At 43.8% G+C, this 23,866-nt stretch overlaps 2 protein-coding genes across 2 annotated transcripts in view; both read left to right on the top strand.

The window, feature by feature from the left end:
- Positions 1 to 6,432: 6,432 nt before the first annotated feature.
- HAUS3 (HAUS augmin like complex subunit 3) lies at positions 6,433 to 20,362 on the top strand. The gene is made up of 5 exons (XM_082838351.1): positions 6,433 to 6,491; positions 7,249 to 8,729; positions 9,692 to 10,131; positions 11,688 to 11,916; positions 18,388 to 20,362. The coding sequence occupies exons 2-5, from the start codon at positions 7,821 to 7,823 to the stop codon at positions 18,619 to 18,621; spliced, it is 1,812 nt and encodes a 603-aa protein (XP_082694477.1). The 5' UTR covers positions 6,433 to 6,491; positions 7,249 to 7,820; the 3' UTR covers positions 18,622 to 20,362.
- The window catches only part of POLN (DNA polymerase nu), a gene marked incomplete at its 3' end in the record, with an annotated part of 169,996 nt that continues 152,601 nt past the window's right edge, over positions 6,472 to 23,866 (top strand). The window contains 3 exon segments of the mRNA XM_082838350.1: positions 6,472 to 6,491; positions 7,249 to 7,304; positions 20,461 to 20,605. Coding sequence (XP_082694476.1) covers positions 20,467 to 20,605 — 139 coding nt within the window. The 5' untranslated portion in view covers positions 6,472 to 6,491; positions 7,249 to 7,304; positions 20,461 to 20,466.

Genomic DNA, 23,866 nt, shown 5'->3' with positions numbered 1-23,866 from the left:
ACCCAGCGTCTCAGGGACTCGTCTGTCTGTCACCGTTGTCCAAGCGTGCCTTGTGTCCCGTGTCTGGCTCCACCCGACCGCCACCACCAGCATCTCCCGCGTGGCTCACGGGACGCCCCCAGGTGCCCTCCTGGCCTCCTCCCCGTGGGGCGCCCCTCCTGGCAGCCAGGCCAGGTCAGGTCGGCGGCTGTGCAGCAGCAGGGCAGCACTCTGTCACCTGGTGGGAGGGGCCGTGACCTGTGCAGCCTGGCCTCCTTGGGGCCGGGGGCGGTGTGTGTGGGGTGTGGGTGCGGCCGCTACCAGAGAAGTAGGTTCCTCCCTGCACCTAGCTTGAAGCCTGCCTCCTCCCGACCTGAGCAGGGGCTCTGGGTGTCAGGCGTTGGCAGCTGCTGAGGACAGCTGTTCACCCTGGGCGGTCCGGCCTGGGCATTAGGAGGCTTCTGCTGGCCTTTTGTCCCTGGGTCTTTGTCCCCGGGGACCACACAGCAGCGTTCAGGTGGAGGGCTGTTGGGCTGACTCACAGCGTCGGCCTCCCTGTCTGGTGCATTGCAGACGATTTCCAGATCGCAGGGGGAAGGTTTGTGTTTATCTTTGTCACGCTGACGGACACCCCAGGTGGGTGGCCTGCTGAAGCAGAAAGGGATCCCTGGAAACAACTCTGGCACAGAACCTACCCTCCACGGGCCGGGGATGGCGGTGGAGAGCAGGCTTGTCGGGGGGCGGTGCATCCGAACGTTTTGCCGGTGGTTGCAAGGCAAAGCGTTGTGTTGGCACCTCCTTCCAGCGCCCTCGGGGTCCCCTGGGGTCCAGCGTGCCTGGGAGGGGCTTCTGCCGTCTGCCAGAGCCCGCCCACTGAGCGCTCCTTGCGAGGACCCCGCACCACCTGAGCGGGGCAGGAACACCCATGTTTAAGAGCCTTCTTCAGGAGATACAGCTCCGGGTCCCCGGGATGGCCCGTGTTCTGAATTCTTAAAGCATCCATTCTCTAGCCAGCCCCGACACGTGGGGGAGGTCCTGCTCCCCTCTCTGGCCGGCAGAATCCTACCCAGGTGACTAGCTGTGGCCCTCAGCCGACCTTCCGGGCAGCTCAGCCCATGGCTTTTCAGGCCTCGGTTCCCATGTGGACCGGGGAGTTGGCCTCACTGGCCATCCAGAGGTGCTGGGGTCCCAGATGCCACTCCTCGCCACCAGCAGACACCAGTGAGGGTCTGGTGCTAGAGCTACTCACGTACCCACACCCCCCTCCCCCGGCCGTCGGCACAGTCCCTGCTGCTGGCCAGGGGGACCCACGGGGTTGTTAAGAGCAAACCTGAGTGTTGTGGGGTCCGTAGAGAGCCAGCAGGACCAGAACAGGGCCCCGGGCGTCCTGTGCCCTCTCTGCGTGTGCCCTCCCACGCCCACCTGGGCCTCGGTGGACGAGAGCTTGGAAGCCCAGGCTCGGGTTTGGGTCCGCGCCCTCACTGTGAGGCGGCCCTCAAGCCTCAGTGCAGGCCCAGCCAGCTGGGGCGGCTGCAGGAAGGCTCCCCCCCCCCACCCCCGCCCACCCCACCGTGGGCCCTGACTCTGTGACTGTGCCCGGGCAGAGCGGGTCTCAGAAACACTGCGCCCAAGCTCACTTCCTCGGGCGGATGGAGCTGTGGCCCCGAGGGCCCCCGCCCTCGTGTCTGCCCCAGACAGTCCCCACCTGCTGGGTGGGAAGGCTCCTGCACTCTCCACCCCGTCTCTCCGGGCCAGCTAACCGGGTCCCCGCCACAGCCGTGCACAAAGGACTCTGACCACACGCAGCCACGTCTTGGGCGGTAGGGCAGGTTCTGCGCCAGAGTCTGGGGCCGCCCAGGGGGCCTGGTGCTGGCCAGGTGGGCATGTTACAAGAGCCGCGCTGGACAGAGATGGGCCGCCCACCCGCCTGTCCACCGGGAGGGACTGTGCTGTACCGTTCTGTCTTTGTAACATAAATACAGATTTTTATACCTCACCTCTCTGGCTTCCGGTTCTTTCCATCACCGTGTTGGGCTCCCCTCCCCTCGGCCTCCATAGGGAGCCTGAGCCCACTGGCGGCCTTGGTGGTCCTCAGCACCCTGCCCATAGCCTTGGCTTTCTGGGAGTCCCAGGAGACCACGGGCTTCCCAGAGGGCTAGGTCGGGTCCCAGGAGACCTACTAGTCGGCCACCGAGACCCCACCATCACAGCTGCCTCTCTGGACAGTCACCTGGAGATGAAGGTGGGGGTCAAGGTGGAAGCCCTGCCCCCCCCCCCCAGCCTTGGCCTGTTTGCCAAGCAGGAGCTCTTGCCGGCCTCAGACTTTGCCTCTGGGGCTGGGGCACTGCCCCGTGAGGACAGCTAGGCCCTCAGGGTGCTCCGTGCCAGCCAGGTGTCCTCTGCTGGTGCCCGCAGCCCACCCGCGTATGTCTGTGCCCTTTCTGCACAGCGGCTGCTGGCTCTAAGGGCTGCAGCGCAAGAAACCCTCCTTGTCCCCAGGACGTCCTGTCGTGCAGGGTAGGGGTGTGAAGCAGTGTGGCCCCAGGGAGCGCAGCCTGGGGAGGAAGTGCCCACCCAGAGTCGGGCAGCCAGGGTGGGGCTTTCCCGGGAACCGGGGCTGCCATGCTGGGCTCAGGCACGGCGCGCACAGGCAGCTCCACGAGACCTGCCAGCGGGTTTGGTGCGCATCTGTGGGAGAGGACCCAGAGGGACGCTGGGGCATCTGACTTGTCCTCCCTCCCCCAGCAGGAAGCAGTATTCTGGCCTCTTGAACCTGTGTGCGTCCCCTGGGGGCACCTCTAGAAAAGAAGGGAATCCTACTTGGGATGCAGCTGGGGCCTTGCGCTGCCAGGACTCGGGCATGAATGTAAGTGGGAGTATTTGAATCTAAATATTACTATGACTTTAAATCACCATCACTTTTTATTGAGGGCGTCAGGGCTAAACACTTGAGGTAGTTAGCACCTGAGGTCCTCACCCTGGGCCTGTCTCACAGGTAGTTGAGTCTCAGGGAAGGTGCCTGCCTTAGGTCGCCCGCCGGAAGGTGGTGGCCCTGGGACCCGACCTAGCCCTCTGGGAAGCCCTTCCACAGCCCAGTGCCATCTCTGAGTGTCAAGCCTGGATTATAGCAAGCACCACCCATGCCCCAAGCGGGAGGACACCTGCCTCAGTCTCAACCCTCCCGCCCACGCTCTCCTTGGCAGCCAGATGGCTTCTGGTGGTCCTGTTGCCCCCATCGCCTCCAGGATCAAAGCCAGGTGCCCTGCCCTCTCCCCACCCACTCCTGTGCCTTCAGCTCAGCCCAAGCACACCCCGGCTCCCTCCCCCATCCCTCCACACTCACCAACCCCCCCCGGCCCCCCCCGCCCCCCCCGCCCCCCCCCCCCCCCCCCCCCCCCCCCCCCCCCCCGGTTCCCAGCTCCTGGTTCCCAACTCCTCTGGGAAGTGGGTCTTCCTATCGCACTTTTGCTGGGGTTATGGCCGCCCAGATCGGTGCTGGGGTAAGCTGGCTACTCAGTGGCCAGGCCCTTTTCAGGCTGGTTCCTTCCCTCCTTTCCCAGCTCCTCGCCAGGCCAAGCCTCAGGGCACACTAGCCTCACAGGGATCTTTCCAGAATGTCAGTGGGATTATCTTCTTACCCGTCTAGTTTGCGGTTGCTCTCAACCCCTCCGTCCTCATTGCCTGCCGGCTCCTCAGCCTGTCCTGGTGATCCTTAGGAGCTGCCAACCTCCTCCAGGTGCCTCGCTGCTCCCACCCCCGCCGGGTCGTCTTGGGCAGCTCCTCACCCCCAGCCACTCAGGAGTTTGAGGACTGTTTTCACCTTCACACATGATTGTCAACGTGATGGAGGACAAACGCGCTCTCCTCCCACCCTCCTCCAGCCCCACAGTGTAAGGTACACAGTGGTGTTCTTCTGAAGGGGAAGGACCAGGAGGAAGAAAAGGAACCAGAGCCACTTCTTACTCAGCTGCACACGGACAGTCATGCAGACTCTGGCTCTCCCTGGCCATCAGGCCCCAGGCGTCTGCCCTCCAGGCTGCTCTCTGCCCTACCCTCCCCATCTTCACCCCCAACCCCCGCCAGTGCACAGGATGCTCCCAGCATCTGTCTCTTGCCACCGATGGTCACTTTCGTGACTGCAGAATCGAGCTTCTAACACTGTGTGAGAGTGTCACTCCTCCACCTGAAGGATGGACTCCCACCACCGTCACTGAAAGCTATCCACACATCTGAAAACAAAAGATCTTCAACATCAGCCTGCAGTTTAACGTATCTGAAAAGAAATCATCCAAAACCTAAAATTCTTTTTAATATCAATAGGGGAAAAAAGATTTCCACAGGAAGAAAGGAAATAACAAACACACTCACATTTTGGTCTGTTTAGTCCAACTGAGTCTCACGGGCTTTCACAGGGAAGAATCATCACCGGTTACCTTTACCTTTTGACTCCCTAGGTTCTCCACTAAAAGCCCAAATGATTTTGATTGGAGGAAAGAAAGCTTGTCCTGGGAGTACGTGTAACACGCTTGCTTTCTTAAATTCCGAATGCAGCCTCAAGTAGAGAAGTACCCTAATAACTCAAGTTCTCAAGGAGAACTTTCTGAGTCTGGGTAGTTAACCCTCTAGTATTTGTCATTTGTACCCTGGAGGCTAACACCGTTGTGATTTTTACTTTTTATATTTTTAGGGCTTTTTTTTTTTTTTTTGACTCCACGAACATCTTTCAGGCAAATAACTGCGGTCAGCATTTCAAAGTCATACGCGGAATTTTGTGGGCCCAGGAAACGACGCAGGAGTCACTAGGAAAAGTGGGCTTATAGTTCAGCCTCCGTGTGCTGGGGTCTCACCCTCCCACGTCCCAGGGATCTTTCATGAAAGCAGCCCTTTTCTTTCTGCATCCTTACTTCTGTCTCCTCTGAGTTCCTCCTCACAGTCTATAAATATCCCCAAGTTCCTCCCATCTTAAAACAAAACAAAACCCAAGCCCTCCCCCCAGCTCTGCATTCCCACCCCCTCATCTCCTGTCGTCCTGCTGTCTTCTCTCTCCCTCAGTCTTTGCCTCCTCAGCAGAATTTCTTGAAGGCGCTGCCTCCACAGCCTGCCCTTCCTCCGCAGAAAGCTGCTCGGTTCCTCTCCCCGCAGCTCGCCCCCATCCCAATCCCCATCCCCATGGCTGGGCAAAGGAGTGAGTCTTCCCGGTCCCGGGGCTCTAACCCAGCCTCCCACCTCACACCAACAGGACCGTTCCCCGCCCGCCCGGGCCCAGGGCCCTGCTTTCGGGCCGGACACTGCTCTGTGAATTTTTTCTCCTGTAATGTTTATTTTTCCGATCATTTTAGGCTTTATCGTCTTTTGGAAGAGGAGGATTAAAAAAGTAAAACGAATTAATAAATATGTGTAAGTCAAGATTAATTTCATGGTATCTGCCCCAGAACATTATTCTTTCTCTTCTTAAAAATACTAAGAAAAATTATCCGGAAAGACTTTTGCCCTTACGATGTCGCACTAGACAAGAACATTGTCTAACAAGCCACCTTAGGGCCATTTGATGCTGGGGGTGGGTGGGGGGGTATTGACTATGTAGTAATGACCAGGGCCCCAACCTTGCATATTTAGATGTTAATTTGTAGAAGATTGGTAACTTAAAAATGATTTGTGTCTGGTAGAGATGCAAATGAATTCTGCCCAATACAAATGATAACCCCCAAAAGTCTGGTTTCATTGGACGGTAGGGCGTCAACCAGATTTGCATCAAACTCGGCAATCTTATTTGAGCACTGCTCTTTTCGCTGACCACACATCTTCCGTTTCCGGCATCCTCCTTGGAAACCGTCTCCATCCCGACACATATCCACTGTATGTCTATACGAGTTATAGTTTCAACTTTTATTTAAAAGTCGTATGTGGAAAATGGGATTGTCAGGTGAGGGCTTGGTAACTAAGCGCTCCTGCAAAACAGCGTTCATCGTAAAAGGCTGTGAGGCGGGTAAATCCGCTCCGCGAGCTCGTCCACGCGCACTCCGGAGTGGAGCGCGGCCCTGCGGCCGGGGAGGACGGGACACAGAGGCCACGGGGCCGAGGCTGCCCGGTCACAGGGCGGCCGGCAGGGCAGGGCGGGGCTGGCTCCGGTGCGCGCTCCCGACGCAACGAGGCTGCGGCTGAAAGCCGGCTCCTCAGAGGGTGCAAACGGGGTACTGCATGCAGGCGCAGCGACTGTGCGAGGCCGGACCGCCCGCCTAGGCGACCCCCAGACCTCACCCCACCCCTCCCCCTCGCGCGCCCCGGCCCCGCCCCTGAGGCAGGGAGTCAATCAGGTCGCTCCCTGCTGGTAGACGTCAGGCCGGGGGCCCGCCCCATCCAGCCCCGCCTCTTCCGACCCTGCGCCTGTGCAGAAGGTCGCCCCGCGACCCGGCCTCGGTCTTCTGCGCGCGCGCGCGCGGGGGCCGGCGTTCCCGTGAGGCCGTGCGAGGCGTGGCGGCGGGCTGTTGAGGGCACGAGCCGAGCTTTCTGAGGTATGTGGCGGCCGCCTCGCGGATCTATCAGGCGGGAGGTGGGGCTGTGGGAGCGGCGCGGGTCAGCGGGCTGCGTCTTTCTTCCGGGCGTCCCTGGGGACGTCCTTCGGGCGCGCAGGTACTTGCCCGCGCGGCGCAGTCGCTGCCCGCAGGGCGAGGGCCCGGGGGTGCGAGTGGGGGCCGGGTGGGTGAGGGGAGCGTCGGGAGCTTGGCGGCTCCAGTGCGGTCGGGGGGCGGCGCCCGGAGGGTTGAGGAGAGCGGCGGGACACTGGGGGCTCCCTCCGGTGCGGGGGGGCCGGGGGCGCGAGTGAGGGGCGAGGGGCGCGGCCGGAAACGGGGGGCTCCAGTGCGGGCGGGGGGCGCGCCCGGGGCCCCGCCCGTCCAGGCCCGACCCTGAGGCGCTGCTAGGACGCGGGGGGGCGTGCCGGAGCCCCGCAGGCCGGCCGGGCACCCGCCGGAGGTTTGTGCAGTTTGTCTTGGCGCCGATTCGGCGGCCTCTGTGGACGAGTAGTTGTTTGACGCGCGCCAGTCCTCGCCGAATGCATCACCCCAAATCACCGAGTGCCGCAGATGTGTTCCTGGGGCCCTCCTCTGTGCCTCCTGTTTCCGTCCTTGGAGTTCGCAGCGTGGACAGGTGGTCCCTGCGCTGAAAATAATAAATGCCTGAAGTACCTTTATGGAACGACTGCTCGGTCCTTGGGCTCTTCTCGAGTCGGGGGTGGTTCTTAAACCTTAAGCCTGATTTTCTCTGCACTAGGTTCGTCGTATGTGACTGGTTCTTGCGTGAGTGCGGATGCTGACTGAGTTATTCAGGTAAATATTTAGTTGACTCTTCGTAAAAAACTTACCATATTTATTTCTATTTTCTCAGGGAGGACAGGGAAAGGAGGCTGCTTAGCCGCGTGATGGCTTGGATATATTTACATCCATGTATTTTGAATTAAAAACTGAACTGCTGCTCTCTAAAATACAACGTATTTTAAACCGTGTTATCTTTGGAAAAAATAGGATTTCCTTGTTAATTAGGTTTTCATTACTGTTGCATTGTTCTAAGTAATACCCTAATTGTTTATCTTCATCAGACTTTCCAGCTACAACTGTATCTTGTAATGTTTAGCTGTATCATCCTTTCAGAGATATAGTCGCCCTATTTGTGGTCTAACACTTGTTTTTTTCCCCCCCCAGGAGAATTATTATAGAGTCTAAAAATATATTTCCCCCTTCTCTGTGGACTTAACATAAAATTAGTTTTGTATGTATTTGGATTCATTTTCTAAATATCAACACTATAAAGCCTTATCAGTTACAAAAAATTTGGGTAGTTAAACCATGAGTTGTGGAAAGGAGTTTGTGGAAACGTTAAAAAAAATTGATTATCCCAAAGCTGATATTCTTAATGGGGAAGATTTTGACTGGTTGTTTGAGACTGTTGAAAATGAATCATTTTTGAAGTGGTTTTGTGGGAATGTGACTGAACGGAACGTATTATCTGAAGAGGAATTGGAAGCGTTTAGCATTCTTCAGAAATCAGGCAAGCCCATCCTAGAAGGAGCAGCGTTGGATGAAGTTCTTAATACCTGTAAAACTTCTGATTTGAAGACACCTACCCTGAATGACAAAGAGCTGGAGAAATTAGAGGATGAGGTTCAAACTCTGCAGAAATTAAAGAACCTGAAAATTCAGCGACGTAATAAATGCCAGTTGATGGCTTCAGTAACTAGCCACAAGTCTCTGAGATTAAATGCTAAAGAAGGAGCAGCCAATAAGAAGCTGAAGCAGAGTCAGCGAATTCTAAATGCTACCAATACTAAGATCAGTAATGAGCTTCACGCTCTTACTGATGGAGTTGCAAAATTACTGGTGTTCTTCAGACGTTCGAATTTGGGTCAAGGGACAGATCCACTGGTGTTTTTATCTCAATTTTCATTGGAAAAATATCTAAGCCAAGAAGAGCAAAGCACAGCAGCATTAACCTTATATACCAAAAAACAGTTCTTTCAAGGTGTACATGAAGTAGTTGAAAGTTCAAACGAAGAAAATTTTCAACTTTTAGATATACAAGCATCCTCTATTTGTGATAATCAAGAAGTTCTTGAGGAGAGACGGCTAGAGATGGCTAGGCTGCAGCTGGCATATATTTGTGCTCAACATCAGTTAATTCACTTGAAAGCAAGAAATTTGAGCCTGAAGTCAAGTATAAAATGGGCAGAGGAGAATCTTCATAGCCTCACTAGCAAGGTAAACATGAGAAATGGGACTGGATTCATATTGAAATTGTTGTTGATAATGGAGTAATACTGATAGTAAAGTCTTTAGAAATGGGGATATAATAAGGAATCACAGTCTCTTATTTTCTGTTTGTTCAGTGTTTAGTTGTGGTCTGTGTCATTGTTTCGTACAAATAGATCTTCATATTAGCCGAGGGCAGAAATAGTAATTATAACCCGACCACATTATCTAGTTCATTTTAAACAAAAGTACTTTTGCATTCTGTGTTGGTTCAGATACAGATGACCCTGACATTTCCTTTTTTATGATGAATGGGTAAAGAGCCTTATTGCTGTGTTACGGGTTTTCTGCCTTGTTTGCGCTGACCAGAGGATGGTGCTAATGAAGTTAGAGATCTGGTTCAGTGGATTGAAACCCTGATTCTTTTCTAAGAATGTATAGATGTATAATAGTTAGCCATCTGCACTCTTGGGAAGCTTGCTTTCTTGGTAATGTAACCACTAGATAGTTGAGTAAAAATAACAGCTTTTCTGAAGCTGAATACCTATAACTGACACAAACTTTGGAATGATGTGTGAAGTCCTGTTATTCTGTAGAAGTGCTGAAATCAACAGGCAGGCTGGGAGAATAGCTACTGAGGTTATTTGAATTTTAAGAAAAACTTAAATAGTATACATTAGCATTCGGTGAGTAGTGTGATTTTTATTAAGACAAACATGACAAGATGTCCATTACTGTGTCTAGTATTTTACATGGTAGTAATAGCATTAAAAGTTAGCAGTTCATAATGGCTTTACCCTTGGCTTAGTCTACACTTTGCTTTTTTAAACTGTGATTTTGGCTTCTGCTAATATGAAATAAGTTATTAGTGAGTATGTTATCTGATAACCTAAAATGGAAAGTGAAAATAATTTAAAAACTATTTCAACTTTATACTTACAGTTTGAAATGTAATTGTTTTCTTTGTGTAGGTTCTTGGCAAAGATATTTTGGATGCTAAAATTTCTAGCTTGAACAGTGAGATTCTGAAACTTGAAGAACAAATCACTCATATAAAAGACAAAATTTTGCCTGCTGTGGTAAGAGAGAATGCCCAGTTATTGAATATGCCAGTTGTAAAGGGAGATTTCGACCTGCAGATTGCTAAACAAGACTATTACACAGCAAGACAAGAGTTAGTTTTAAATCAGTTGATAAAGCAAAAGGCATCATTTGAACTTGTACAATTATCTTATGAAATAGAATTGAGAAGGCATTTGGACATATATCGTCAGCTTGAAAACTTGGTTCAAGAACTTAGTCAAAGTAATTTGATGCTACACCACCAATTAGAAATGCTGACAGACCCATCTGTATCTCAGCAGATAAATCCAAGGAATACCATTGATACCAAGGATTATTCTACTCATAGGTAGGCTTCATTGTTTCTTTAGTGAGTAATTATTTTTCCATTCGTTTTTGTAAAATACTAGAGTTTGAACTAAAATTGTGGACGTTTAAAGAATTCTTTGCACTCCGTTCTTGGCCTTTGTATTCTGTTCTTCCACCTTTCTGTTATATTCTTATATGTTTCTTTTTCCTTTTTAATTCTTGCTCTCTTTTTCATTTATGTTAAATCTGGAAGTAGCTGGTTTAGAGGTGAGGTGGATGGGTTGGAGGATTGAAAATGTACAATACAAGGTCTTTATTCATGTTTAGGCACTATTTATTGATAGATGTTTTTAGATTTGGGGCAGGAGTTTAACTTACAGCAGGAAGTTTGAATACAGCTGGGTGAATAGCAAGTATTGCAGAGCAGAGAATTGACTTCATGTGGAGAAGGCAGCAGTAGAGAGGAGAGAAGACTTCATTTTTGCATCTAGTCAAGGTGAATCAGCAAGAATGAATGCTAGCTTCCAGTCTTTTCTGGATGTCTAAGCAATTGATGGTATGGGGATGCTGAAATTGGAGGGCTAAAGTAGTCAAAGGACTCAAAAATCTCGATCCTACTCCTGATTTTTCTCTAGGCTAGGAGAAAATCATCTAATACTTTGTGTTCTTATTAATGAAATGAAGGGCAGGGATAGGGCTGCCTCACTGCACACTTTCAGAGGTGGCATTGACCTCATGATTCTGTGTAAATGGTGCCCCCTGGAATTGTGTAGTGACATTCCACAAGAGCAGAATTAGCCTTAGGCTTGAACCTGTTTTAGGAAACCTGTTGCAACTTGTTAAAATAATTAAAATAATACATTTAAGAAAAATTCTGAGAAAAAGAGCAGGCACTTTTTGTCATAAATACGTAGAAAGTGCTGCCTCACATTTTTCCATTAGTCTTGTAGGATATTTCTGCCATTAATGTTTGAAGTGTTAAAGTGACCTCATGGTTCATTAGGAATTTAATTCGTCAAGCAAATATGGACATGACTGGAGTAGCAAGTTTACTATTACTATTTACGTGGCTCTTTACTGTTTACTTTTTTAAACATTTTACGTTGTTTATATTTTCATTTTTTCTCTTTTAAGTTTACCACAGTCCTTTAAAATTAGGTAGGTATTACGATGTGAAAATTAAGTCTCAGAGGTTGACTTGACGTAGGTCTCACATGGCAGCCAGAACTCAGATCTAGGTCTTCTGTTTCAAGTTCATTGCTGTTTCTACTACATCATAGTTGTGTTCTGTGAAAGAATTGTTTTCTAGGGAGGTACCTCTGAAACGTTTGTTTGAGGTAGGTTAATGGCAGTTAAAGTCAAAAAATTTTTTGTCTAAAACTTGGAAGATGGGAAAACTGGGGATTCAGATACAGTAATTAGAATACATATTTCTGTAATGAGGTAGTATTTTAGTTGGAATGTTTTTAGTTGTTTGATTAATATTTATAGGTTGTTAGCTTTCCCCAAAGATGCCCCAATATATAATGGATTATAATTTTGAAAACTGTACTGACTTGAGAATTTTTTTCTGTAATTTTTAATCTTACATTTTAGGCTTTATCAACTTTTAGAAGGAGAGAATAAGAAAAAAGAATTGTTTATAACCCATGGAAACCTGGAAGAAGTGGCTGAGAAATTAAAACAGGACGTTTCTTTGGTACAAGAGCAGTTAGCAGTATCTGCTCAAGAGCATTCTTTCTTTCTGTCCAAACTAAATAATGATGTGGACATGCTTTGTGATGCTTTGTATCAAGGAGGAAATCAGCTTTTGCTTAGTGATCAGGTGGGTGTTTGCTATAGTAATTAAAAATACTTAAAAAAATAGTGTTCAGGGCTTCCCTGGTGGCGCAGTGGTTGAGAGTCTGCCTGCTGATGCAGGGGACATGGGTTTGTCTCCCAGTCCGGGAGGATCCCGCGTGCCGCAGAGCAGCTGGGCCCGTGGGCCATGGCTGCTGAGCATGCGCGTCCGGAGCCTGTGCTCCGCAGCAGGAGAGGCCACAGCGGTGAGGGGCCCGTGTACTGCAAAAAAAAAAAAAAAAAAAAGTGTTCATTGTAAAAGATGCTAAAGAAAATGTTAACATGAGGAAAATATTACTCCATATCTCATTGCCCTAATAACATTTTCATACCTCATTTTTATTCATATAAAAACATAAATATATTTTTCAGATCGTTTTGATCAGTGCACACAGAATTTTAAAAATTTATGAAATATTTCAGATGTAGAAGGATATATAATGTTTATGCTAAGAATTAAGAAAAATAAAACCACCCCTGTATTTTTTTCACCTATCTTAGTAAATAGAGGATTGCCCTTATATCTCTAAAATCCTCTGTACACTTAGTAATAGCGTGCTCCTCCTAATAGCATTCCCCTCTCTTCTTCAAGGAGTAACTACTACGCTTAATTTTGTCATTCGCTTTCTTTTGTTTATAATACAGACCATGTGTTATTTAGTTTTGTATGTTTCTGAATTTTATATAGATTGTATTAATGTATTCTTTAGTAACTTGCTTGTTTCTTAATATGATTTTGAGATTCATCCATGTTGATATTTGTAAAGCTATAGCTCATTTATAGTTTTCTCTTTTGTATAGTTAGTATTCTCTTATGTGAAGTTCCACAATTATCTGTTCTGTTGACAGACATTTAGATTATTTCCAGTTTTTGCCGTTGTAGATCATACAGCTATGTATAGTCTTGTTGCATGTCTTGTAGATGCATGCCTACACACACGCACACACGCACACACACACACACACACACTCTCACACTCACACATCACTCGCTGTCCCCTCACACAGGCGTGGAATTGCTAGCTAACAGGTTCAGTTTTACAGTGTACATCAAACTGGTTTCTAAAGGGGTTGTATCATATTGTACCAGCGATGTTTAAGAGATGCTATGTATCCATATCCTGTTCATCACGTAGCACTGTCTGATTTATAATTTTCTCTCACTCTGTAGAGATGTAAAATAGCGTCCCGTTGAGATTGTAATTTGCATTTCTCTGATGGTTAGGGAGGTTGAACCCCCTTTCAGTAGGAGTTATTTATGTATTTCAAATACCAGTCCTTTGTCAGTGATGTGTGTTATGTATATTTGCTCCCTATTTGTGGCTTGTTTTTTTCTTTTTTACTGTTTCCTGTTAGTTTATTTTTGGCTTTTTTTTTTGATGTTTTAATGTCATGTCATTTAATCACTCTTAAAGTTTGCCCTTTTTTATATCTTGTTCAGGTTTGCCCATAATATCATAATGATAGTCCCCTTTACTTTAGCTTAAAGTTATGCTGTTCAAGTTCAGTTCTTTAATCCACCAGGAGTTTATTTTTATGTATGACATGAGAGGTAGAGTTCTCATTTTATTTTTATTTTTTCCCTATGAATAACCAGATTGTCCTATCACCATTTATTGAGGCATACAAATTTAAAATCAGTATCTTTCTGGTGAAGGGACCCCCTTACATTATGAGATAACGAAAGGAGCCTTAAATGCCTTCTGCCTTCATGTATGTTTTTGTTAGATATTTTGGGCACCACCACTTCTGAACCATAAACTGGGTTCAGACTCTGTATTCGGAGGACCCAGGTGACTCCTATCTGGGCTGTAATTCTAACCAAGGGCTCTTCCACCTCTGGCCATCCTGATCTTAAGATTGTTGGTGTCCTTGGAGTCCTTAGTTTATTATGAAGAGTCTCCTGTTTGACTTCCCACCTTCTGTGGACCTTGGACTTTGATTTTTCTCCCAGGAATCATGGATTCTGATTTTCCAAGATTGGCAATTGAATAAGCACCTCCTGGGCTCCCTTACCAACCTGCATTGTTTTATGGTCTTGTAGTTTCTTTTAATGTCTTGTTACCTCTTTGTTGCTTTTAGGAAGCTTTTGTTTTGTTTGACTAAGTACTTCATTCCACCTTTCACATTTTTTCCTATAGAAGAATTGATCTGAGTAACTAGCTTACTTTTCTTGAAATAAGAAGGCTTATGATTAGTTTTTTAAATAATTTTTTTACTGTGGTAAAATACACAAAGTGTAAAATTTACCATTTTAACCACTTTAAAGTGTGCAATTCAGTGACATTAAATACATTCACAGTGTCGTGCAACCATGACACCATACATTTCCAGAACTTTTTCCTCATCCCAAATGGGCCAATCTCTGTGCCTGTTAAATATTAACTCCCCATTCCTCCTTTCCCCCATCCCTGGTAACTCTGTTCCAGTTTCTGTCTCTATGAATTTGCCTACTCTAGGTACTTCATGTAAGTAGAATTGTATAATATTTGTCCTTTTGTGTTTGGCTTATTTTACCATAATGTCCTTAAGTATCATCCATATTGCATGAGGTGTGAGAATTTTATTCCTTTTTGCGGCTGAGTATTCCATTGTGTGTATACATCACATTTTATCTGTTCATCTGTTTAATAGACACTTGGGTTGTTTACACCTTTTGGCTGTTTTGAAGAATGCTGCTGTGAACATTGTTGTACAAGTACTTGAGTCCCTGTTTTCATTCCTTTTGGGTATATACCTAGGAGTGGATGCTGAGTCATGTGGTACGTCTCTGTTTAACTTTCTGAGGAACTGCCGAACATTTCCACAGCAGCTGCACCAGGGTTCCAGTTTCTCCATGTCCTCGCCTACACTTGTTATTTTCCCTTTTTAAAACATATGTAACAGTCATCCTAATGGATGTGAAGTGATATTTGTGATTAGTTTTTTAAAGTCTCCTATTAGTGATTTTTATCTTCTTGATCTTTTAAACAATTATGTGAAAATCCCATGATGGTGGATTTGAAAATTTCTCCTTGTAGTTCTGTCAGTTTTTCCTTTATATTTGAGTTTATTTTATAAGTTACATCCAAATTTAAAATCGCAGTGAAATATTCTGGTAGACTTAAATTGCAGTGAATTGAACGATTGAGCATTATATAATGACCCTGTGTTGTGCTTTTTGTCTTAATATTCTCTTGTCTGATATTAATATTCCTATGCTATCTTTCTTTTGGTTAGTATTTGCAAGGTGGATGCTTTTTTCCTTTACTTAATGTATCTTTCATGTTCTTCCTTTATACTTAACCTTATGAAATAAACATTTCCATGCTAAACGATTTTAATTTTTAAAGTTTATAATACTCTTGATTTAATTACTGTGTCATAATTTGTGTAACCAGTCCACCATCTTGGAGTATTTTGATAGTCTTCGTTTTTTTCTTTTGTTTGCTCTTGAATGAGATCATGTATATCTTGTGTATATAGCTTTTTGTTGTTGGATACTTTCTTTTTTTTTTTTTTTGATACATTCATTTGGATGAACTCTTAGAAGTAGAATTATTGGATTTCTTGGGTATACACATTATTTTTTGGCCTTTGATACTGCCATATTGCTTTTCAAAGGAGTTGTACCTACTTACAATGTCACCAGCACTATTAAATGTCTGCTAGACACCACTTATCATATGATACACCATAATTTCATGAATTTCTAAGAAAGAAAAAACTTTTTCAGTTAAACTGACACAGTATTTCCTTATTTAGAATTTTTATTTCATGCCTATTAGAAGATACCTTTTAGGTGTGGGTTTTTATCATATCACTGTTGAATATACATTAAAAGGGAAAAAGCCAATTAAAACGGTTAAGGTGTTTCTAAAGCTTCACATTTAGTGTCCACTTCTATGTTATATCTTGACTCAAAGTACTTTTAATATTTTTCCACATTATACATCAAGAATGTTGGTGATAGCAGAAAACTTAATAACCTGATTTTAAAATGGGCTAAGGACTGGAATAGACATTTCCTCAAAGAAGAAATACAGATGGCCAACAGGTTTATGAGTAGATGTTCGATTATCTAATTATCAGGGAAATGCAAATCAGAACCACAGTGAGATAACACCTTATGCCTGTTAGGATGACTGTTATCAAAAATCAAAAGACTAGGATTGGTGAGGATGTGGGGAAATTGGAACCCTTGTACATTTTTGGTGGGCATGCAAAATGGTGCAGCTGCTGTGGAAGACAGTATGGAATTTCCTCAAAAGTTTTTAAAATAGAACTACTGTTATAATCCTGTAATCCTACTTCTGGGTATATATCCAAAGGAAATGAAAACAGGATATTAAAGAGATGTCTGCACTCACATGTTCATCGCAGCACTTACTCATAATAGCTAAGCTGTGGAAACAACCTAAAAGTCCATCAGTGGAGGAATGGATAAAGAAAATATAGTATACACATACAATGGAATATCATTCAGCCTTAGAAAAAGAGAACTGCAAAATGCCACAACAAGGGTGAACCTTGAGGAGATTATGCTAAGTGCAATAAGGCAGTCACGAAGAAATAGTGCATGATTCCACTTATATGAGCATCTAAAGCAGATTTATTAGAAGCACAGAGTAGAATGGTGGTTGCCAGATGGGAAGTTGTTGATCAACAGGTCTAAAGTTTCGATTATGCAAAATGAACAAGTTCTAGCCATCTGCTATACAACATTTTGCCTGTAGTTAACAATACCGTATTGTACTCCTGAATTTAAGAGGGGAGATCTCATGTTATGTGTTCTTACCATAATAAAAAAATATATATATATTGGTGAGGGAATTCCTTGGCGGTCCAGTGGTTAGGACTCGGCGCTTCCACTTCAGGCGGCGCAGGTTCAGTCCCTGGTTGGGAGAACTAAGATCCTGCAAGCCTTGTGGCATGGCAAAAAATAAAATATTGGTGATAAAGTGCTTCTAATGAGTGTCTGGTCAGTAACAGTTACATGATGCTCTCGATTGTACAGTGCATGTTGATTTCAGTTATATTAAAATGTGAAAGATTCATCCTAGAATCACTAAAATATGGTGATTTCACTATAATGTCATTGGGTATCATTATTTAATGTTTTTCCCTATCCCAGTGAGGTATAAAGTGTCATCCATATGAATTTTAACTTGCATTTTTATTAATGAAGTTGAATATTTCTCAGTATTTGTAGGAGTATTATTTTAGTAACTGTTAAGATCTTTAGTATTGAAACTAAAGGTTAGATGTTTCTGATTGTATTCAAGTTTACAGAGTTTTTCCTCAAAGAGAGACCAATTAATGTGGATATTACTTGATTTTTTTTTTTTTAATGTAGTTAGTTTAAGAAATACTCTCTGGAACTGGCATTTATGACAGGTGTGAAGCTGTTATTCATGAACTTGTACGTTAGAATCACCAAGGAGCCTGTTGAAATGTAGCTTCTGGCCCTGTTGCAGAGTGATTTAGTGTAGAATGAGGTGCAGGAAACTATTCTTAACAAACTCCCCCAGGTGATTACCATGCTGTGGACCATGCTGAGAGGCTGTGGGAGGTTGAGGTGTAGTTACAGCTACAGATTTTCTGAGAACCTCTTTGGTAATACTGGCTGAAAAATTAAAGGAGTAGAATACATGACTAGAAGGCCATGGAAACTTGTTAATAAACTGCTTTTAATGTTAAGAAGTGAAGAATTTCAATTATTAACTGTGAAGGGTCCAGCATGTCTAGGTTTTTGAGAAGAATTACACGGTAAGTCAGGATTGTTGAATGTCACATATAGTTCCATCTTCTGTAACAATGTGAAAAAAGAAAAATGAGATTTTTGTTAAGGTAATTCTTTTATATTGGTAATTGCTTCATTTCAAGGTTTTCTCAGAACCTGTGATGTCTAGAGTAAACAGCTTAGGCTAAAACAAGGTTTGATTACTTAAGCAGAATGTAAGTTCCAGGAAGGAAATGGTGCTCATTCTTCTATTTGTAGACTCTAAAGCAGTGCTCGGTGCGTGGTGGGCATTCAGTAATATTTGAATGTATGAATATGCAGAACAGTTTACATATCAAGTACTCTTCAGGGAGTAGGAGTTTGCTTTGAATCACTTAAAATTGCCTATAGGAAGTGGTTGCAGTGGGTCTTATCAATACATAGACTTTTTATTAATCCTGCTATGGATTTTTTTTTTTGCCCCGGGGCCCGCGGCCTGTGGGATCTTAATTCCCCGACCAGGGATGGAACCCCCCCCCCCCCCACCCGCTGCAGTGGAAGCTCGGGGTCTTAACCACTGGACAACCAGGGAAGTACCCCCTGCTATGGATTTTTAATTGAGGTTCATTTATTGTTGAGATTGTGGGAATAATCATTATATCATTTAGATTCTTCTTATGTAAATTACATTTTAAATTTATAATTGGTAGTATGAATAGAGCTCTTGAATTAAAAACATTACTGTTTTCCTTTTAGGAGTTAATGGAGCAGTTTCATCAAGTTGAATCTCAGCTAAATAAGCTAAATCATCTTCTTACTGATATTCTTGCTGATGTGAAGACAAAAAGAAAAATTTTGGCATCTAATAAACTGCATCAAATGGAAAGAGAATTATATGTATATTTTTTTAAAGATGAAGATTATCTGAAAGATATTGTGGAGAATTTAGAAAACCAGTCAAAGATTAAGGCTGTTGGTCTTGAAGATTGAAAATGAAATCTTTACTGCACGTGCTGTGTTTTAATATTTTATATATTAGGAGGAGAATATAGCTAATAAACACTGAAAATTTTAAATTCGAGGTCAATGGAACGTTTCATTTAATGAATTCAAGTATTATATCAATTTGGTTTATTATATGTTTGTTCAAAGTCCCAGTGCTTTTTATGACTTGAACATTTGCTTGGTGGCACTTAGTCCTGGTAACTTTTAAGTTACAGGGAAAAAGCATTATTATATAATGCAGATATTTTTTACAGAGTTAATTGTATCTCTTTTTTTTTTTTTTTAGAGATAGAAATTTCTGCTGTTAAATATTTTAAAAATTTGTAGGACTTTGAATCAGCATTGTTAAAGCTGTAGACCTTAATAAATGGAATAGTTAAGTCCCCTCATATTTGTCTATGAAGTAAAATTCTGCCACTCGAACTGTATTCACCCATAATTCCCTGCTGTAGACTTCGAGACTTAAATTTTAATGTTCCTGCTTGTACCACAAAGAATGTCAAGTCTCCATTGGCCATTGCTCATTTTAGCGGTTGGGTCCTAGGGATTCAACATATCTTCAGGACAGATCTCAGCAGTGCTTTGACTTCAGTCTGACTTACATATAATGAATGTCTTTCAAAATGAAATTTCAAAATTCCATGGAAGTGGTTGCTCAGATGATGTATAACACTATTTTAATCAATTTCTTAAGAGTGAAAATACCTAAGTGTTGGATTCTATTGGTTGGGATACAAGTGTAGTATTTGGACAATTAGAAATTATTTTAAGAGTTGAGGTAAAATAATTTGAAGTAGCTTATTTATCAGTTATTACATCAAATGATTCTTGAGTGCCTAGTTTATATGTGACCTCTGTTACATACTAAGTAAGCTTTATGGAGAAAAGAGAAGATTTAGACACTACTTTCAAGAAATATTACTGCTCCAAAAATGTATTACCTGCTTGTAATGTGGGATGCCTGTCTAAAGACTTCACATTTTAGGTGATGTTTATGGAGTTTTTTAGCTATAACTATCAGAAAATGGGTATGCTTAGATGACATATGGGCCTTGACAATTTTGAATTTGCTAATTATTGTATTTGTACATTTTTCAAATTTTGTATTTGTTAAGTAGATCTTAATATGCTTGAAAAATTTGTAGCAATAAGTTTTGCCTAAGATTTTGTTATTAACTCCTCACAGGTGACCTTTGTTTGTTCCTGTTTTTCCCTCTGCCCTACCTTGGAATTGAGAATTTACTTGAAATTTTTCTCCTCTCCAGTAATGTGGGAAATTGTCACCTGGTTTTCTGGTTCATGAAACAACAAATTCTGTTTAGATTAGTGCCAAATACATTAGATGTATTACCAGCTACTCGATGATTTGTACTGTCCCTTCTAGACCTTCACCTGCTCAGCCCAGGGGACCAGTACAGCCCAGCAGTGCAAGTGAAAGGATGTTAGGTTATGTGTCTGTCATAATAACCCAAGTCAGTTAAAAATAATTTTTATGTTACTAGATCTGTATGTTTGAAGATTATAATAGCCGTTTGTTTCAAACCTCAGGAAGTAGGAAATATTTGAGTAGATTGCTTGCTTCAAGATTGGAGATCCATTCTTTACTTTGTTGTCTATTTACCATAATACCCAGTTGAGCCTCTAAATGTTTCACTTTCTTCTTACTATCTTATCTGTATTATGGGGACAATTAATACCTATTTCCTGTAGTGGTGAATATAGTAATTTTTATGAATGTCTCTATGTAAAAATTTTTACATGACTTGTTTCTTATTTTGAAGTCTCAAAATTAATATATGGGTATTATGTTTATCTTATGTTTAGGATTTTATGAAAATGGAAGGTTACGAGGCATTTGTAGGCTTTGACCTCTGTAAGATACCACTCTCCAGTGTTGCTCAGAAGATTATGTCTGCTATGCATTCAGGTGATTTAGTGGAGTCTAAGAATTGGACAGAGAGTGAAAAGAGTGAGTAATTTTTATGAACCTTCATGTTTTTTGTTACCTTGAGTCTTAATTATTCTTAAGACTAAGTTTTGAAAATCATTGATCTTAAAAATGAAAGAGTTATTTTACCAGCAAAAGTGGGTTTACTGGAGAATAGCAGAGAATTGCAATTTGGGACAAGCATGCTATACAAAGGCCAAAGGCAAGTCTAACAAAGGAGAGGAACATTATTTTAGAGAGAAAAAGGTGGATGTTGGCAGGGGTTGTTTTGAATCAAAGTCCATTGGAGAAAAGTGAGAGTTCAAAGTGCTGGTGGTTTCCGGCGGAGTTGCTCAGGAAGTGGATTTCTTGTAGGAGATGCCCTGTACGTCTTTTCCTGTGGGGACCTGTAATTGATGATTCTTTCCTGTTGATTCTTCCTCCTGCTGACTTTGAGTGGTACTGCATGAGAGCTCCCCCTTCTGGTCTGCCAACTCCATTTTAGTGAGCCGCCTTATTAATTTTCACAAAACGAAATGTAGCAGAGTTTTTCTATAGAACTTTTTATTGTGTAGGGAAGTTCCTGCCTACAAACATTCCAGCTTCCCCTTGTTTTACTCTCATTCAGTGATGACTGAGCTTCTGCTCACTAAATTTTATATTCTCTTAGCCCTTACTGCTTTGAAAATGTGACACTCTCTTCGTTGTTTCAGGCATTTCTGCCAAACATTCCCTTAGAATCTGGATCAGCTGTTTAAGTAACTTCAAAAGAGATGGGCTCTTTCATAGTGCCCATTTCTAAACCCTTAGCTCTCAGGTCATTGAACCTGTATTTGCTTATTTGTGGTGGACAAGAGAAGCGTTCTTGACAGTATGTGTATTATACCGCCGTAGAAATGTATAAACTGTTATGTGACAGATCAGTGGATCTGTGTACATATGTTTATGACATATGATATAATAGTAAAAGCAGTGACATAATGCTCACAAGTGTGACTGAAATGGTTGGAATACTAGGTGTGTTTTTTTTGTTGTTGTTGTTGTTTTGTTTTTACTAGCAAAGCAGTTTTTATTTTAAATTGTAAGTCTGGACTGATAATTTGTTTTTCTCTTCTACAGAGTAGGTTATAAGTGAGTGAGATATAATTAATTATATTGAGATGAAATAATTGAGAAGTATTAACACATAGTGCAAAAGCTGTTATAAATGCAGTTTGTCAATTAAGATACAGTAACGCTTAACGTTTCAGTCTCTTCATAGTCAGGCATCTGTTGCCCTTGTTATGGAAGTCAATAATGAAGAGTAAGAATTTTGGGGTATGGACTACATAGCTAGCAATTGATAGTGTTTTAGGGGGAATGTTGGTGCTGGGGGAAGTAGTAAAGAAAGTTAACATCAAACAACAAAGAGCCGGGACTTCCCTAGTGGCACAGTGGTGAAGAATCCTCCTGCCAATACAGGGGACATGGGTTCGATCCCTGGTCTGGGAAGATCCCACATGCTGCAGAGCAACTAAGCCCATGTTCCACAACTGCTGAGCGCACGTGCCACAACTGCTGAAGCCCACGTGCCTAGAGCTTGTGCTTTGCAACAAGAGAAGCCACTGCAATGAGAAGCCTGCGCACCGCAACGAAGAGTAGCCCCTGCTCGCCACAACTAGAGAAAGCCCGCGTGCAGCAACGAAGACCCAACACAGCCAAAAATAAGTAAATAAATTAATTAATTTAAAAAAATCAAAGAGCCTTCTCCTTTATTCTGTATACTTGCTTTCCAAAATAAAAGAGCAGTGTGCACTTGACAGAGTTCAAAATATACTTACCTTCAAAAACTGATAAAATAGGGGCTTCCCTGGTGGCGCAGTAGTTGAGAGTCCGCCTGCTGATGCAGGGGACACGGGGTCGTGCCCCGGTCCGGGAAGATCCCACATGCCGCGGAGCGGCTAGGCCCGTGAGCCATGGCCGCTGAGCCTGCGCGTCCGGAGCCTGTGCTCCGCAAGGGGAGAGGCCACAATAGTGAGAGGCCCGCGTACCGCAAAAAAAAAAAAAACTGATAATAAAATGCCTCTTGAAGCAGTAATGTGAGTCTCTGTTGAGAAAAATTAATGGCAGTCAGCCCCTGTCATGAGCTGTCTTGTCATGCTCTTAAAATACCCTGTTAAAATCCTAGTTTTCGTAAATTTATTGAGAAGATAAGGTATTTTCTGTCAAGTGTTCTTGGATTTGGAAAAAGTGGAATTTTCACAAAGATTATATTTGTTCCTGTGTCACACTCTTACTGTGAACTTAGTTAAAACAACACACATTTGTTACCTCATAGTTGCTGTGCGTCAGGAGCCTGGGCACAGCTTAGCTGGGTCCTCTGCAGGGCTGCAGTGCAGGTGCCAGTCAGGGCTGGGGTCTCATCTGCGGCTCGAAATGGGAAGCATTTGCTTGTAAGCTCACACGGTTGTGGGCAGAGTTCAGCCCCTTTTTAGGCTCTTGGACTGAGGGTCTCGGTTCTTGGTGATGGTTGGCTAGAAGCCACCCTCAGTTCGTTTCCACGTGATTCTCTCCATAAGCAGCTTTACGTTATTGCAGCTTTTTCAAAGCCGGCAAGAGAGTGTCCCTGGCAAGACTGACATTACGTTCCTATGTAAGGTAATCACATTCTGTCACTGTTGCTGTATTCTTTTGGTTAGAAGTAAGTCCCACCCACACTCAAGGGGTTATACAAGGGCATGAATACTAGAAGGCAGGGGACGTGGGACCACCTTAGAGTCTGTCTGCCACACGGTCCCACCAGTTTTATTCTTATTTCATATAAATCTGAGTTAAAGTTGGATTGCTCGTGGGTTGTTGGTGAATGAATGATGCTGAACCTGAATTGATTCCCGGACTCTTGTCACATGCTGAGCTGTTATGTCAAATCCTTCTCTCTTATAAATAAAATCGTAAATCAGCATTTCATTTCTAAAAGCCTGTTTCATACCAGATAAATAGCGAAATTGAACTCAGAAATCAATGGAAATAAACGACAAATATTTGCTTTTACAAAAATGTATTAAGTAAAACCAAACAACGTTATATGTCATTTTGGGATATAATTTTCTGATCTGCTAGACTGACTGAGGTATACACACCCAGTAAGAATTGAACAGTGTGTATCTTCTTGCAGCAAGATTGGTCTTTATTTAAAAACCCTTTGCTGTGAAAAGAAGATGCAAAAACTTAAAATACAGCTTAATGAATTAATATAAAGAGGACATCATGTAACTACCTCATGCATTGCCAATATCTCAAAATTTCCTTCTCCTGCTCAAAGGT

Source organism: Leucopleurus acutus (genome assembly GCF_964270905.1).
Source record: "Leucopleurus acutus genome assembly, chromosome: 4".
Classification (NCBI taxonomy): domain Eukaryota; kingdom Metazoa; phylum Chordata; class Mammalia; order Artiodactyla; family Delphinidae; genus Leucopleurus; species Leucopleurus acutus.
The sequence above is the reverse complement of the archived record's forward strand: the minus strand, read 5'-3'. Positions and strand labels throughout refer to the sequence as shown.

Excerpts from the sequence above, each read along its gene's own strand:
- HAUS3 (XM_082838351.1), top strand. The coding sequence starts at position 7,821 with ATGAGTTGTGGAAAGGAGTTTGTGGAAACGTTAAAAAAAATTGATTAT. Across the intron at positions 8,730-9,691 it reads TTCATAGCCTCACTAGCAAG|GTTCTTGGCAAAGATATTTT; the intron begins GTAAACATGAGA and ends TTCTTTGTGTAG. Across the intron at positions 11,917-18,387 it reads AGCTTTTGCTTAGTGATCAG|GAGTTAATGGAGCAGTTTCA; the intron begins GTGGGTGTTTGC and ends TTTTCCTTTTAG.